Source organism: Cibotium barometz, chromosome 52 (assembly GCF_041138505.1).
Source record: "Cibotium barometz isolate CiBa-2024 chromosome 52, ASM4113850v1, whole genome shotgun sequence".
In the NCBI taxonomy this organism is placed as follows: Eukaryota; Viridiplantae; Streptophyta; class Polypodiopsida; order Cyatheales; family Cibotiaceae; genus Cibotium; species Cibotium barometz.
The window spans coordinates 32,246,595-32,262,907 of NC_141097.1; the positions used below are offsets into that span (position 1 = coordinate 32,246,595).

The 16,313-nt window shown below is 40.6% G+C and overlaps 1 protein-coding gene across 1 annotated transcript; it reads left to right on the forward strand.

The window, feature by feature from the left end:
* The first annotated feature begins 1,528 nt into the window (after positions 1-1,528).
* On the forward strand, positions 1,529-2,366 carry LOC147609062 (protein DMP7-like). The gene has a single exon (XM_086788439.1). It carries the CDS (start codon positions 1,559-1,561, stop codon positions 2,231-2,233), a length of 675 nt encoding a protein of 224 aa, XP_086644565.1. The 5' UTR covers positions 1,529-1,558; the 3' UTR covers positions 2,234-2,366.
* The last annotated feature ends 13,947 nt before the right edge of the window (positions 2,367-16,313 follow it).

Here is a 16,313-nt window from a genome sequence, read left to right on the forward strand (position 1 = left end):
TGACAGGGGAATAAGAAGTAGGTAAGAGACAAGGATACAAGGGGAGACGCAGGTAAGGGACAAGGATGCAAGGAGAAACTTATGAACTACTTTCACTCAAGGTTTATTTGAAGGGAGTGAGAAAGCAAAGGGAAAGTCAACAAGACAAGCAAGGTGAGCTTTAGAGAAGATATCGAATCTTCAGCTATTGCATTATTGCATAAAAGCAGGAAAAGGAGAAGTAAAAAAATCCTTTCTTGATACTTGAGTTTCAAGACATATATCAAACTTGTGTGTGTGTGTGTGTGTGTGTGTGTGTGTGAGGGAGAGAGATGTTTTTCGCATTGGAATATTAATATATTTAAAAATAAGTTACTTGAGCCCAAGCAATCCAAGTTTAACTTCTTTAATGCTTCTGAAAATCATATCTTTCAAGAAAATCCATGAAACCAAAAGTTGTAATCGTGAATACTTGTTTTAAAAAATGCATTTTTTCATATGGAGAAAAATTAGATGGGTGTATGTAAGAATTTCTTTCCAGTAATAAATACATTCATTAGTTGTAGGGGAGGGAGATATATATATATATATATATATATATATGTTTTCCGAATTGGAATATTAATATATTTAAAAACTAGTTGATTGAGCCCAAGCAATCCAAGTTTAATTTCTTTAATGCTTCTAAAAATCCTATCTTTCAAGCAAAACCATGAAACCAAAAGTTGTTATCATGAATATTTGTTTTAAAAAACGGTTTTTTTTCATGTGGAGGAAAATTAGATGGGCATATGTAAGAATTTCTTTCCAGTAATAAATACCTTCATTAGTTATAGAGAGAGAGAGAGAGAGAGAGAGAGAGAGAGAGAGAGAGAGAGAGAGAGAGAGAGAGAGATCAACCAAAATAACGTTTGCTTAACTATGAAGGTTTGAATGCCTTAGTAAAATAAGGCATCTCAAAATAAATGTCATCTAACTAATGTTCACAAAAAATGTTTTTACAAATACAAAGACCTTAAAAGTTTAAGGTTTTAAAAACATTCAATTGCAAAATTAGGCATTCAAAGACCTTTTAATATGCAAATTTATACATTGGAGAGATCTTTAAACATTAGAAAAAAGAAAATTAATGCATTCCTTTCACACCCACACCATAATAGATCCTCACTTATTTGTTGTGAAGCACACACACCATTAATGTTTCAAAAATGGGCACCCTTCACCCCATTCTTATTGCGATTATTATATCTAAAATTCAAGAAATTCTTACATCCATAAAACAAAAGTTAAAAAAATTGTTTGCTTTTTTTCTTCCTATCAGGTAAGGTCAAGGCAAGTTAGCTAAGTCTCGTGAGTCTTGTCTTAGAATTGAGGCATGCATGCCTTGTGGAACACTATCTCTCCAATCTTTTCTCAGAGATTAGGAGAGTATAGGTCTCCATCGTCGAAAATGAAAGGTAGTTTTTTTTTAAAAACAAGAGATAGGCAAGGGAGGAGGAGAAAAAAGTAGCTTCAAAGGGCCGGTAACAACAGGTGTATAATACGATGATGTTCCGACTGACTTAGGCAGTTACAACAAATGGACGAGCGGCTCATTCCAGGTGACGATCGTTCGTCGGCATGCGACGCCGGCCAGGAGATCGACATAATTAGCGAAGAAGAGGTGGCGCAGATGCGGGAGGAGGAGGAGGCGCGGATCGTCAAGGCAATCAACCAGGCCGTGAAGAGCGCCGGCCATCTCACCAACCTGCTGCCCACGGGCACTTTCCTCTTCTTCCAGTTCCTCCTGCCCGTTGTGTCCGACAGTGGCAACTGCAGCGGCCGCCCCGCCGAGACGGCAATGACTGTGCTGTTGCTGGCCACCTGCGCCTTCTGGTGCTTCCTTCTCTCCTTCACCGATACATTAAAGGCCCCCGACGGCAAGCTCTACCACGGCATCGCCACTCCCCGCGGCCTCTGGCTCCCGCGAGCCGCCCGTCCTTCCGTCCACGCTACGGTGACCCGCCGCTATAGACTCCAGCCCCTGGACTTGCTCCACGCCCTCCTCTCTGTGGCCGTCTTCGCTACCTCCGCCCTCTTCACGCCCAACGTCACCGACTGCCTCCTTCCCGCCGACACCCTTCCCTCCCAATTGCAGAATTCCCTCCCTCTAGTCGTCGGCTTCGTAGCCAGCTTCGTCTGCATCCTCTTCCCGTCCAGGAGAAGGGGATTCGACCAGCCTTTACTAGAGAGGCTGGCAGATCAACTGGAATGACGAAAGAATATTATCTGACTGCAGATCAACTGGAATGACGAAAGAATATTATCCGACTGCCAGAATATTATCGACAACCATTCCCTCCATCTGGCTTTGTAATATATAATACTTACTAGTATTTGAATAATAATAGAACCAATTCCTTTTTTTTTTATAAAAAAGTTCCAAGCTTAAATGGGGGCTACTCTGACATAATGTAACTTGCATAGGGGTGACTATCTCTCTTGCCACTCTTGTTCATCTTGCATACGCATGCACAAATCTAAATGTTACTATGTTAATTGTTTTATTGCACAACGCTAAGAGACTAGCTCTTTTATTGTTCTCCAAAGCTCAATATTGATACCTCATGTGGGTGCAAACCTTACACATCATTCAACCCAGAACCATTTTTCAAGGAAGCATCTAGTCAAGCTCTCAGAGGAGGCACATAATCAAATGCAGTCACATTGTCTTGCACTATGTGACATAACACCATTGCATACTTCCTTTCATAACAACCCTTGTCTATACAACCAAGCCCAAGGTCACCCTAGGGGTTGGAGGAGTGTCGTGTGGTGAAGGTCTCACCTAGGTCACCTACCCATCCTTACTTTTATAAGAACCCTTGTCTATACAACCAAGCCTAAGGTCACCCTATGGGTGGGAGAGGATGGGTGACCTGGGAAGGTCTCACCTAGGTCACCTACACATCCTAGAAATAGTATAAAAATGAAGGTCTCACCTAGGTCATCTACACATCCTAGAAATAGTATAAAAAAGAAAACTAGTGTACTCAGTCACACAATATTTGAAGGGGTTTCTCTTGTGAAGGGTGAAGTATTGTGGTTAATATGTTGTTTCAATCACTAGCCTAGGCAATAGTCATAAAGATGTTTGAATTGACTTGCTTAGCATAGATCTAGACTTGTCCAATGACCACCTCTCACCCACACTTATGTGTGTTTTTTCATTCTTTTCCTAAAATTTGTTGATAAATGACTTTACACATGCGACTCAAACGTACAACTTAGAGATATAACTCAAAACTCATAACATCTTATTTGTTTTTGGACTTTTAATTTTTTTTTGAGAGAAAACACACCAACTCTTATCCACTCATTTGTGATTATTATTTTTTTGCACTTTCTTTCTATAGACTCATGACTTTACCCGTACATTTTCTTCTTCCAAATACATAGATAAAATGACTTCGGCACATGACTCAAATACATGATTGGAAGTGGGCTCCTCATAGAGCACTTTCCCACTTTGCTAATAATGGCTTGCTCCCGTTTAGATGCAAGAGTATACTATCTTTATTGATTGAGGATGACTAAATAACCTTAATACAAGAAGGGAAGGGGCACAAATGAACCACCCACCATCATGAGATTTGAGAAGGCACAAATGGCTATATATCCTTCATATATGATACATCACCCATACATAGACATACGTCTTCTTCATATCACTCATCAATATCATATAACCTTAGTAATGATTACATTTGATGATCCATAATTTGATAAAGTTTATGTTAACATGTTCCTCACAAGCCCCACTATCGATGATCCAAGCATCATCTTATAATATTGCATTCCTTATTTTGGTATTCAACTATGGCTATATACATGTGGCCTCAAACAACTCTATTTTTATAGTATGACCCAAGTGTTCTTCCTTGGTTTTTAGAATGCCATTTTTGGCATTTGCTTCCTTTTCATATAGACTAAAAAAGGAACTTATAAGGATTGGGTTAATAAGTCTAAATAAGTGATTGGTATATTAAAAAAGGGGATACAATCCCATGTAAAATGTAGATTTCCCATATCTTTTTGTACCTTTTGTCTCCTTTCTCAAAATTCCCCCCACCCTCCCCTGTGTTACTTCAGAGCTTATTTAATCCTTTTATATCTTTATCCTTGTGGGACACCCACATCAGTAGCTCTTCCAAAATGTGACCTAAAAAAATACATTATGTGTTTCCCTCATAAAGCTATTATAGCCTTGTAAAAGTCCACACTCCCTCGATTAAAATAAGATTTTTTGGTCTCCATAACTTCAAATCTAGCTCCATAATCTCCTACCAAACTCCTTTTTAAGATTTCCAAGCTTCATTAGCCTACTTTTAAGATTTTTTCATCCTTGCTCCCCCCTCCCCATCCCCTTTCACATTGGCTAAACCCTACCCTGAATTGCCTTTAGTGACCTTCTCCTTACCTCAAATTCTGCACTTCTACCCTCAGCCAACACTTCCCTCCTCTTTTGTTCTCTCAACTTCTCCTTCCTATTGCACAGCCTCTCCTCATGTATTGCAATTTCCTTCTCCCCTCTTTTCCCTTCCTTTTACCTCTCTCTCTCACTCTCTCTTTTTGTGTCTTGCATTCTCTACCATGTAACTGCTAAGAACATTGAAGAAATATAACCCAAAAAAACCTACATATAATGTATGTACAAGTGCATCAATAAATTTTCCACAAGAAGATAAAACTCTAAAACCTCTATTTGCATGCATATTTTTCTATTCTCTTTTACTTAAGAGTGGATAACAATTCTATAATTACAATAAGATTATATATAATATTAAAGAGTTATTCGGTTTTTGTCTAGCTAAGTTCAAGGTGGTCACAATTTATCTGAGGCATGTTTTAGATCTTTATTGGAAGGGTAGTTTATGTATCTCATATAAGTGTAGGGCCTCACATCGATTCACATACTCACTGAGGAGACGGCTAAATCCCTCTCAAACCTCATAGTGAGGTTGTCCATCCCCACTACGTCTGCAGCAGCAGGGAGGTATTCTTTTGCAGCAGTAATGCGACCACGGACACCTTGCTTTTTGCTCGCGTCAATCTTTGCCTTCCAGGCCCAGGGCCACACACACTCAGGGCAACCGCTGCTCATCTCTGTCTCAGACGTGACAGCAGAGCAGCAAACATGAGACCCACAACCCAGTTCAGCTGCCGCTTGATAAACCTAGAAAGCGGATAAAATTAATAGCAGTTGGATGTAAAGACTCCTCCTGCTGAATCATCTGGTAGAGGGCGAAGGCATGGCCGAGCTCACCAGGTTTGACAGCCTGCGTGATGAGACAATTGTTGTTGTGGGTTAGTGATTCATGTGCTTTGTTTTTGGAGGGTTTGTGTAGGAGATCGTGAGCCCTTGGGATTGTCTGTAGCACTTCGAGCGCAACAAAGACTCACTCTGTTAGTCAAATCTAATCCAAAGCAGCCCTCTTCTCTTCACAAATGAGATGAAATGGAGCACCCACTCACTTTGCTCTTGCTTTCGGAGGGATCCTTCCATCGCTGGTCTGAACGTGCTCTTGCCTGTCTCGCCGCTAGCTGAGCTAGCTTTGCTGCATGGATTGTCGAGGAGCCATCACTCAGGATGCGGCACCCACCGAGATAAGACTGACTGGAGCAGACTAGATTGGCTACATTGCAAGCCAAGGTGGATAACCCGATTCGATCAGATGTGGATGCAAAGTATGTGTTGTGTTCCAACCTATAAAGCTGGGTAGACTTGGGTAATGGGTCGAAGAGCATGCAAACATTGTGGCAGCAAGAACCATCGGTCTAGTGAATGTGTAACCTGGCCAACATGGCCATGGAACCAATGACTTCTTCTATCATGTATGTGGCCAATGCAGATTCCAGGGTCATCGCTCTCGGGTATACCCAAATGCATTGTGCGTAGTTTGAGGATGTGTATCACCAATGGCTCAAGCGGAAGAATACATGCGATATTGACCACCTTCTAAAGAGTAAAAAGGAGCTAAAGCAATTTCTTAAAGATGTTGCCTCAACCGTGGAATGACATTTCCAACACCCTTGAAGAGGAGGCCCCTTGTTACAGGATATGGCATGGACAGTAATTACAACAGGACACCACCTCTTGTCCGATATCAAGCATGCAATTGCAGACCTCGAGAATGAGGACAGTAGTTCGAATAGCAACTCGGAGAGTGACTCTAAGGCTTTTGATGTTGATTCGGATGCTGACTATGTTTGCCATGATAATGGAGCAGAGCAGATATGGCTACGATTGATCATCCAACAAATGAGCTCCAAATGACGAGCTTTGGGCTACCCAGAATGTACTTGAAGAGCATGGCAATGATCAGCAACAACACATTGATTATATTCCCAATGTTAGTGATGGTACATGGCATAAGCTGAATGACTAGTCTGTCCCTCTTCCTGATAAAGATGACGCTGTATCACTTCCGAAAGAAGCCCATACCTAAGATGAACCAAATGTATGCGAGGATGGCCATTTCACGAGCAAGAAGAAACGAGGAGCGTGTTAATCCACACGATGGGGCATTGATTTGCAACAATGAATATGAAGACACATGTATTTTTTTCATGAATATATCGCTGTTGGATCTTCCAACCACAAACTTAATTTTATGAAGGGAAAAAATGCTCGACCACAAAAGGAAACTTCAAACAGTGAATTGTAACTTCTATTGAAGAAAAAGTCTGAAGACAACAAGAAACCCAAAAAACAGAACACCAACACTAAATGCTACGCATATTCACCTCCCAAGACAAAAAAAATAGGTGACCAGAAACATTTGCCATGCGTTTGTAGTTAGCATCCCAAAATTTGTCAATGCATACGACAATGCCCTATGGCTTTGGAACATTTGCATGGTAGTGACTACCAGACAGTGCTTAAAACATTTCCACTTTTGTCAAAGCTTGTTGGTGCATAAACTCATGCACAACCGCATCAAGATTCAACACCTATAAAAAAAACATAATACATATGTTTACAAGGAAGGTACATCTCATGCTTTGCTTCCCTCTTTTGGAAATTCAAACAAGAGCAGCCTGGGTACTCAGACACATTCACCACATAATTCACTCCAGCAGCACGCGAAGGTACATCTCATGCTTTGCTTCCCTCTTTTGGAAATTCAAACAAGAGCAGCCTGGGTACTCAGACACATTCACCACATAATTCACTCCAGCAGCACGCGACCCCTTTGTGCTCACATAAAACATGTGTAGTTCATTGCAGATGACAATGTCTTCTTGAACCATGCAAGCTGAGATCGAACGACCTTCTATACATTCGCTTGGAATTCTTTAGTGGGCCTCTTGCACCAATGCACAACCTTACCAGCCCGGTACTTAGGCCTACATGAGCTTGCATGTATTGGTGGTAGGCCTGACCCTACTATCGATTCGGTGGGATAGTGCTATCCATCTCCAATAGAAACCCTGCTCTATCCAGATTAACCACCTCCTCTGCTGTAAGGTTTATACTTTTGCAAACTAGACAAACACCTAGAGTGGGTCTGGGTGGTGCAATCACCCACTTGGTGTCCACGTGCTAGCAACGTGTATTCACATTAGCACAGAACCATACAAATTCCTCCCGAATGCCACTCGAGGAACCATCATGTCCCGAGTAAGTACGGCACCCCAAAAACAAGGCGTAGGCACACCACCTTGTTATGGTCCACCCTGTGGACTAATCAAGGCCCTGCAGCGCTGCTTTGTGTCTTGTAGAAATCCAAAGCATGTAACTTTAGACTTAGGTTCTATCCGTCTTATCCCCGATAGTGTTTTCACTAGTTTCTTCTCTTGAATGTTGGGCAACATGGATTTTAGAGGTGTCCGAACAGCCAGTCCTCTTTTGTTAACTGTCACAGTCACATACTATGGCCTATGGCTATCATTCTCTAGCACAAAACCTAGAAATGCCAAGATAGGTCTTTTACGTCGCACAGATTTCTGTTCATAGTCCACTTTAGAGCTACCCAAATTAGCCTCTGCCATTACGCTATGGATCAAGTCAATTAGTATTTTGCTCGTTGATGCCCCAACATTCCTTGAAAGGAAACGCTCCTTTATTTCTTGTAGACCTAGTCCAATCCTAGTATAACCACCCACCAAGTATGCATTATTGTGTGCACTCTGCAGAGCCAGGGAAAGGTCAACTACAGAAGCCTCATACAAATACAATTGCTTCTTATAGCCAATAGCTGCTCGCATGCTTTTGTGCTTTCTCTCAGAAAGGTTCGTGGTCGGCATGCAAGGACCATATTTGTCTTGTGACAAAAACCAAGAACTCCAATGTAGTGCACGCACTTCCCACCATGCAAGCCATGTTTTCATTGAAGGCAGCTCACCCTCTACAACATGTCCATTTCTCCAACACTACTGTAAAGCTTGTTTATAATTTACCGCCGCACCATGCACTTCCCACCATGCAAGCCATGTTTTCATTGAAGGCAGCTCACCCTCTACAACATGTCCATTTCTCCAACACTACTGTAAAGCTTGTTTATAATTTACCGCCGCAACATCCGAGCTTGCATTCTTCCACTTTCTACACAAGACCTTTTTCTCCTCATGGTGGAAAAGGTGGTCTAATACGCTTCGAGCCCCTTTTTTACATGTTTGTTAAATTGTTTCTACAATAATATATTGCCTTGTGTATAAACAAAATGTTTTAATTCTTTTTTATGTTGCGCGGTTTTTGCTTCTGATATGAGATGGAATCATGGGGTTTATGATGCACATGGTATGGAATCATGGGGTTTATGTTGTGCGGTTTACGTTGCACATGATATGGAATCATGGTAGCCAAGCCATGTCTATGTGCATGTCTATATCCATGGTAACAAAGCTATGTGTAGTCCAAGGACACACCATTGGGAAGCAATGATGCATCGACGCGAGCTGCTTCCCAATGGTGTGGCATTGGCCTACACATAGCTTTGGGGAGGTATGTACTATTTGAAGCGTGTTTTGAAGATAGTAATGTAGAGGGTCGAGGTAGCATGTCTATGTAGTCCAAGAGGGATCATCATCAGTTGGTTGAACTATTTCCAATTGACTGAAGGCGAAGTTTATGGATTGTTATCTACTCCTATAGCAAGATATAGTTCCACATGATTATGGAAGTGCTACATGAGATAAGCTAAAATATGCTAAAGATGCACTAGTGGGTCACTCATTATTGGATATGGGTTCACAAAGTTTCACAATGCCATTCTTCAAGATTTTATAGTTCATTGCACAACATGTGCAAGCAGCATCAAGTGCAAGTTGCATATACAAGTGCTTTCAAGTTGCATATACAAGTGCTTTCAAGTTCTCTTAGTTTTAAGCATCTCCAATGGTAGGGGATATCGGCCATCTAGATGTGAATTATATAGAGTGGGAAACATGGGGATCTATATCTAAGGGTGAATTGATATACTGAGAGATGATATTGGTAGTGCCTTTTAAGCAAAATTGGTAGAAGCTAATGTTTGACTCCTTGCTAAGTTGCATTATACGCCTCGCATAATGATATTGTACCGAAAAATACGAGGATATTAGTGAATAAATGTATAATTCAAGGAATAACGTTTTTTTAGCATTTGATTGGATCGAAAGATATTCGAATGAGAGCCATTCGATCAAAAAGCATTCGATCGAAAAGCCATTCGATCGAATAAAAAGTGCAAAATCGCCCCCTATTTTCACCATCTCTCTCTCTCTCTCTCTCTCTCTCTCTCTCTCTCTCTCTCTCTCTCTCTCTCTCTCTCTCTCTCTCTCTCTCTTACCATTTGCATAGGTAATTAAAAAAACAAAATTTTAAATTTTAGATTTTTTAAATTAGAATTTTCAAATGTGTTTTCAAATTAGAATTTGTTTTTTAATTTTTCAAAAATGCATTATTCTCATTTGTATTACTTATGTTGTCCCACTCCGCTATTGTTTTTACGGATACCGCTGTGGGACAACAATTTGTGTGTACATGCATATTTAAATTTTTAAAAAAATTATCTTCATTTGCATTTGCATTGCAGTGTCACTGCAACGTTGAATCAAACGTTGTTGTGATTATTGCAGCCTACTTCACCACACTGCTATGTGAAATGCGACGGGTGGTGATTGTAGGTTTCTTTGTTTGCTATATGTGTGCACTGTGCACTGTTTTGGGTGGCATTGTGCACTTCCAGGTTTTTATTTGTATTCACCCGTGTGAGGACTCTGTCACTATTTCGGGTGGCAATGTATACTTCCGGGTCTTTCCCTCTTCTCTTTAGGCACCACCTGTGTACAACTTTGTCACTAGTTCGGGTGGCATTGTTATACTTCCAGGTTCCCATATCATAGATTCTAGAATATAGATTTGTTGCTAGAACAACCCAAGCATTTGTACTCAGTGCCACTGATTCAGACGGCCCTTTGAGCACTTATGTTCCCTAGGAATGGTAGGGGGAGATAGTGTTGAGATAGTCGAACGTCTGTGCCACTGTTTCACAGGTGGTATCGAAGCTCAGCTAGCTTGATCCTCTCTTTCACTCCATTCATTATGATAAGATTTTGCATAGCCATGCATGGTGAAATCAACATTCATGATTCTATCACGCTTTAGATTTGGGTGGCATTGTGCACTTCCAGGTTTTTATTTGTATTCACCCGTGTGAGTACTCTGTCACTATTTCGGGTGGCAATGTATCACTTTCGGGTCTTTCCCTCTTCTCTTTAGGCACCACCTGTGTACAACTTTGTCACTAGTTCGGGTGGCATTGTTATACTTCCAGGTTCCCATATCATAGATTCTAGAATATAGATTTGTTGCTAGAACAACCCAAGCATTTGTGCTCAGTGCCACTGATTCAAACGGCCCTTTGAGCACTTATGTTCCCTAAGAATGGTAGGGGGAGATAGTGTTGAGATAGTCGAACGTCTGTGCCACTGTTTCACAGGTGGTATCGAAGCTCAGCTAGCTTGATCCTCTCTTTCACTCCATTCATTATGATAAGATTTTGCATAGCCATGCATGGTGAAATCAACATTCATGATTCTATCACGCTTTAGATTTAGGTATATAGCTTTGAAACTAGGCATATCCATAGTTTTCTTTATCTCCTATCTATATAGCTTAGGTATATTTATGGTGGAATCACCATTCTACTACCCATTGACTATATATACCACATATCCATTGACTATTCTACCCATTTTACTTCATCTCTTGAGTCTTGTCTTGGTTATGTGTATACACATATATTAGCGCATATATGCGCTTATCATTAGGAACTCAATGGAGTCTTTTTGGGCCCTTTAATTTGCCATTGCCTAATGGAGGTGATTAAGAAATAGACAAATAGGGAGATTACATGTGGACTGAAACCAATGGTTTGTAAGAGCCTAGAAGGTAGTGGTCAAACTTAGAATAATAGGCTAAATAGGCTCTTTTTAAATTTTCAAAATCAACTAAAACTCAAAAATTTAAAACGTATATGCATTTTTCCCCTATTTTATATAGAAAAGGATAGCTGCAGTCTGCCAGCAGCCTGCAGCCATCATTAACTAAGGTCTCTAAAGTGATAGAGGCCCAAAAACGAGTTCCCATGCATTCAATGCACATTCCCCTTCACTTTCCACTATCCCTCTCTCCCACGTTCCCTCCAAAACGCTCGCTCTTCCCCCTTTCTCATAGCAAGGCGTTTTTCACTCTCTAGACTACTTCTTTTAGCTATCTACCTCTTGATCTACCTCTCTCTTCACTCAGAAACCTAGATCTATAGCTATGGAAGCTTGATCTGCAACCTCCTCTTAGAAGCTATGGAAGTTTGATCCTCACTTACATTTCCTTCCTTCATCCTTCTTCCTTGTCCAACCTCCTTTTACAGAGTGTAACAGCAAAGCTTAGCTATGGAAGCTTGATCTGCAACCTCCTCTCAGAGGCTATAGAAGTTTGATCCTCACTTACATTTCCTTACTTCATCCATCTTCCTTGTCCAACCTCCTTTTACAGAGTGTAACAGCAGAGCTTAGCTATGGAAGCTTGATCTGCAACCTCCTCTCAGAGGCTATAGAAGTTTGATCCTCACTTACATTTCCTTACTTCATCCATCTTCCTTGTCCAACCTCCTTTTACAGAGTGTAACAGCAGAGCTTAGCTATGGAAGCTTGATCTGCAACCTCCTCTCAGAAGCTAGGGAAGTTTGATCCTCACTTACATCCTTCTACCTTGTCCAACCTCCTTTTACAGAGTGTAACAGTGGAGCCAAGCTATGGAAGCTTGAGTTGCAAATGCTTTGGCTCTCATAATCTTACTCATTGTCTCCTCTCATCCCCTCCAATATCCTCTTTCAAAGTGTAGTAATAGCACAGCCAAGCGCTTGGAACTTGCTCTACAACTCCTCTTTTTTACATCTCCCTAGTCTAAGTTTTTTTCTCACCATTCTATTTTTCTTTGCCATCAAGGTTTATAATCTCTCTAATATATACATCTGATGTCTTCTTCTAGAGCTCGAAGGCCTCCGATCAGTATTCAATCTCTCTCTTGTAGCAGTGGTCAAGATGAGGATGGGCACTGGAACATCAAACAGTACGAGAAGTGGAATTGGATTACGATGCAGCCTAGTACAAGAGGAACCCACAAGGTGTCAAAGCGATACGTTGATATACAAAGTCACCATTGGAAAGGGCGGATATTGGAGCTCAAACAAGATCGTGATGGAAAAAAGCTAGCCAAGGTCCAACATGTTTACAAGGCAACAGAGCTGAAACTAGCAGACCATGACCAACGTCAACGATTTCCTGCAAATTGTAAGTTATTTCACCACTTTATATTCTTGTTTTTAAATCAATTGTGTGCTAATAATGGTATACTGAGCATTGCTTCGATTGTTCTTGGGTTCCTGTGCGTAGATATTTTTCCCTCAAACTATAGTGAATGGGAGCCTATGGAGGCAATTTCAGGAACCTTTGTTGAAGCATACCATGTGGAGCTTGGTAGTTTAATCTTTGGAGGGTGTCCAGCTGCACAACTTCTTGCACGAAACATCTTCTTCTATGAGGATACATATGTGGTTCCCACGACAGCAAATGGTACTGGAAAATTAGTTCCAAAACCTACGCCAACTCTCACATCTATTGAATGGCCGATTCCAGACAATGCTTCAGTGGCCATGGCTTGTTTGCAGATCGAAAGCAAGGTGCAAAATGCTATGAAGTGCACATATGGATCTCACAAAGCAACCATAACCTGCTTCATACCTCTACACCTCTTTGTGTACCTGTTCCGTACAAGTGACACACATCGTACCCCAACTTTATGGATTGCAAAGGGGGAGAGAGCTCTGACTTGTTTCTTATCACCTGCATGGGATAAAAAAGTTGTTCAACACAATGGAGACACCATCAGATGCGGAGTAATTGTTGAGAAGGTTGTGATGCGCTATCATATTGCCAAGCAACAGTTGTCCATTGCGTTTCCTTACAGGCGATGGAAGCTTACAAATGGAGAATGGGAGGCGTTAGACTCCGACACAACCTCTACAGAATAGGGTGTGCTACATATATCCATGCAAGGTGGGGATGTAGAAGATGTTACTGTGAATGATGACTGGTCCCTTGCCAACTTACGTGACTACTTAGTTCTTCGATTCTCACTCAGTGGTGATTTTGCTTTGATAATCAATGGTAGAGTAGTGCGCAAAAGGCAGGAACGATCTTTTCTTTGTAGAGAAATTACTTTCCCTGGCTATGTAGCTATCAGATAACCACTGGATATGTAATCTTGAATTGAAGTAAATACAATTTCAATTTTTTTGCCTCACTGTCTTATTAAGGTTTTTCAATTGTCTTGTGCGGTTTTATTTTTTTGTGATAGTGTAAGGTTGGTCACACAAGCATCTGTGGCGTGAGCCACTAGTAAATTGGAAATGACCTTGCGATGGAAGGTCACACAAGCATCTGTGGCGTGAGCCACTAGTAAATTGGAAATGACCTTGCGATGGAAGGATACGTTCTTGCTTTCGCATACCATTTTTTAAAAATTTTTTGGTACTTACAAATTTTAAAAGTTTTTAAAAATTTTATAACAAGGTCGCCCATTTATAAACGATACTTTACTCATTTACATCAATTGACAATTATCGTTCTCTCCTAACACTTGCTCTTAATTTCGCACACCTTTCTGTATCACACACTCTCTATTTCCTCCAATCACTCATAGACATGGCACCTCTACTTGACGCACTTATTGCACAGCTAGGAAAGCTTGAGTTACTTCATAGGGTTGATGAGATCGTCCCTATGTTTGAGGGAGCAATTGATGTACGTGCAACAATGCATCTACACGCGGATGCTTTTACAGATGTCATTCAGTATATGGATGAACACATCAGCACGTACTCCATCATGTTTGAGGGTGATGAGGGCTTATGGGTTCTAGTTGACCTCATCAAGTACATATTCAGGGAAGACAAGAATTTTAGATTTCGCCTATCCAGGTTTTTAAAATCCCTCACAGAAAAGGACTACAAAAATGAGGAGGAAGACTTACTCCTAGATCTACAAATGGGCAACATCGGCACTTCTTTCCTAAGCTGGGACATGGTTTTGGTCCTTCTGTTACAAGAGGGTGTGGCGAAAGAAAGTGGCAAGGAAAAAGAAAAGGGCAAAGTAAAGCTAATGGAGCAGGTCCAAGAGGCCCATGCTGAGGAAGAGAATGTTACAGAACAATGGGAGGCCTCAATGGCATTGGTGGCTCTACAAGATAATGTCCCCGAGGAGGTTCCGGCGGACCTAGTTCTAGAGGGCGATGAAGTACTCGAGGAGGTCCCAGACCTTGTTATCATGTCTTTGCATCCAATCATTATTGATTGGAAAGAGTATTTGTTTTTGGATGACATTGCCAAGACACTCGGGTTTCGTGAGGATAAGGCACTTTCTATTATTGCCGTGAATGCTGGGGGTCAAGATAAAGGAAAAGTGAAAATCTCTTTTGAAGATGACAACCTCACAAAAGCGCTTGCATATGATATTGGTAGCAGTACCTTGGAAGTTGTAGTGGCCAAAGCGCTCGTTGGTTGAAATAAAGCAAGAAGTGCAATTCTATGAGAGCGTAGCTGCCTTTGAACCACACATGCCTTTGAACCACACATGCCCTTGGTTGCTGGCGATGCTCAAGACCAAGCAAGCATAAACTTGACGAATGAGCAACTAGTTGCAAGTGACGATGCAACTGAGGTATGTCCTTACTTCTTAGTTGTAAAGCAAATTATTTTTTGTATCATTTCACGCTTCCTAACTTCTATATTGACATGTTGACAGACTGCTTTTGAAGTGGACAAGTTTGCTATGCGCGTAGGAGAAACGCGGCCAAAGTCAGAGGGTCGAGATGCATCCCTTTGGCACTACATACTTGCCCTCAGAGCCGACATAGTGCGGGTTTTTCATTTAGAATATGCAGAGATCGCCTATGCCGAGCTCCTAAAATGTAAAGCACTTAGTGCAGTCTTGTCGGAGAACCCCTTAGCCTCGAACATAAATAAATGTATTTTGGTAGCTAGGGAAGCTGCCTTGTATTGCTTCACGGGCAACCATCCCGGCTCAGTTTTAGGCCATTGTGCCCTTTCTCAGGCTCAAGGAATCAATGAGCCGAGTGATGTATTCCAAAGCTTAGGCCAGAAACCAGCCTCTAGAACTCTCTCTCCTGAGCTCTTCCAAGAGCTTATTAAAAAGATGTAATGCAAACTTCTCTTCCAAGTTTAATAAAATTTTTTTGTTGTGCATTGTAAGTTGTGATTTTCCCTGGCGTACTTGTGATATACCATTTCAAGCCTCGCAATTTTAAGATTTTGTTCATGTGTTCATAGAAAAAATTGTTTAGGATTTATTTTAATTGAGATCGTGATTAAAAAAAGTAATCGAGATTGGGTTAGAGCGGTATGAAAAAATATTGTATTTATAGATGTAAACACACTCACATATATGTATATATATATGTACATATATGTATGTATATACATATATGTACATATATGTATATACATACATATATTGTATTTATAGATGTAAACACACTCACATATATGTATATATATACATATATATATGTGTGTGTGTGTGTACCTATATATATATATATAAGATTCTGGGGCTATTGAATGATATATATATACATATATATACATATATATATATAAAAGATGTATAGGATATATATATATATATATAAGACATAAGATATTATAAGATTTTAGAAGAAATTGAAATGTGGTGGCTATAAATGAAAAATGACTTAAATATGTCTATAAATATAATTTTTTAGAACTTTT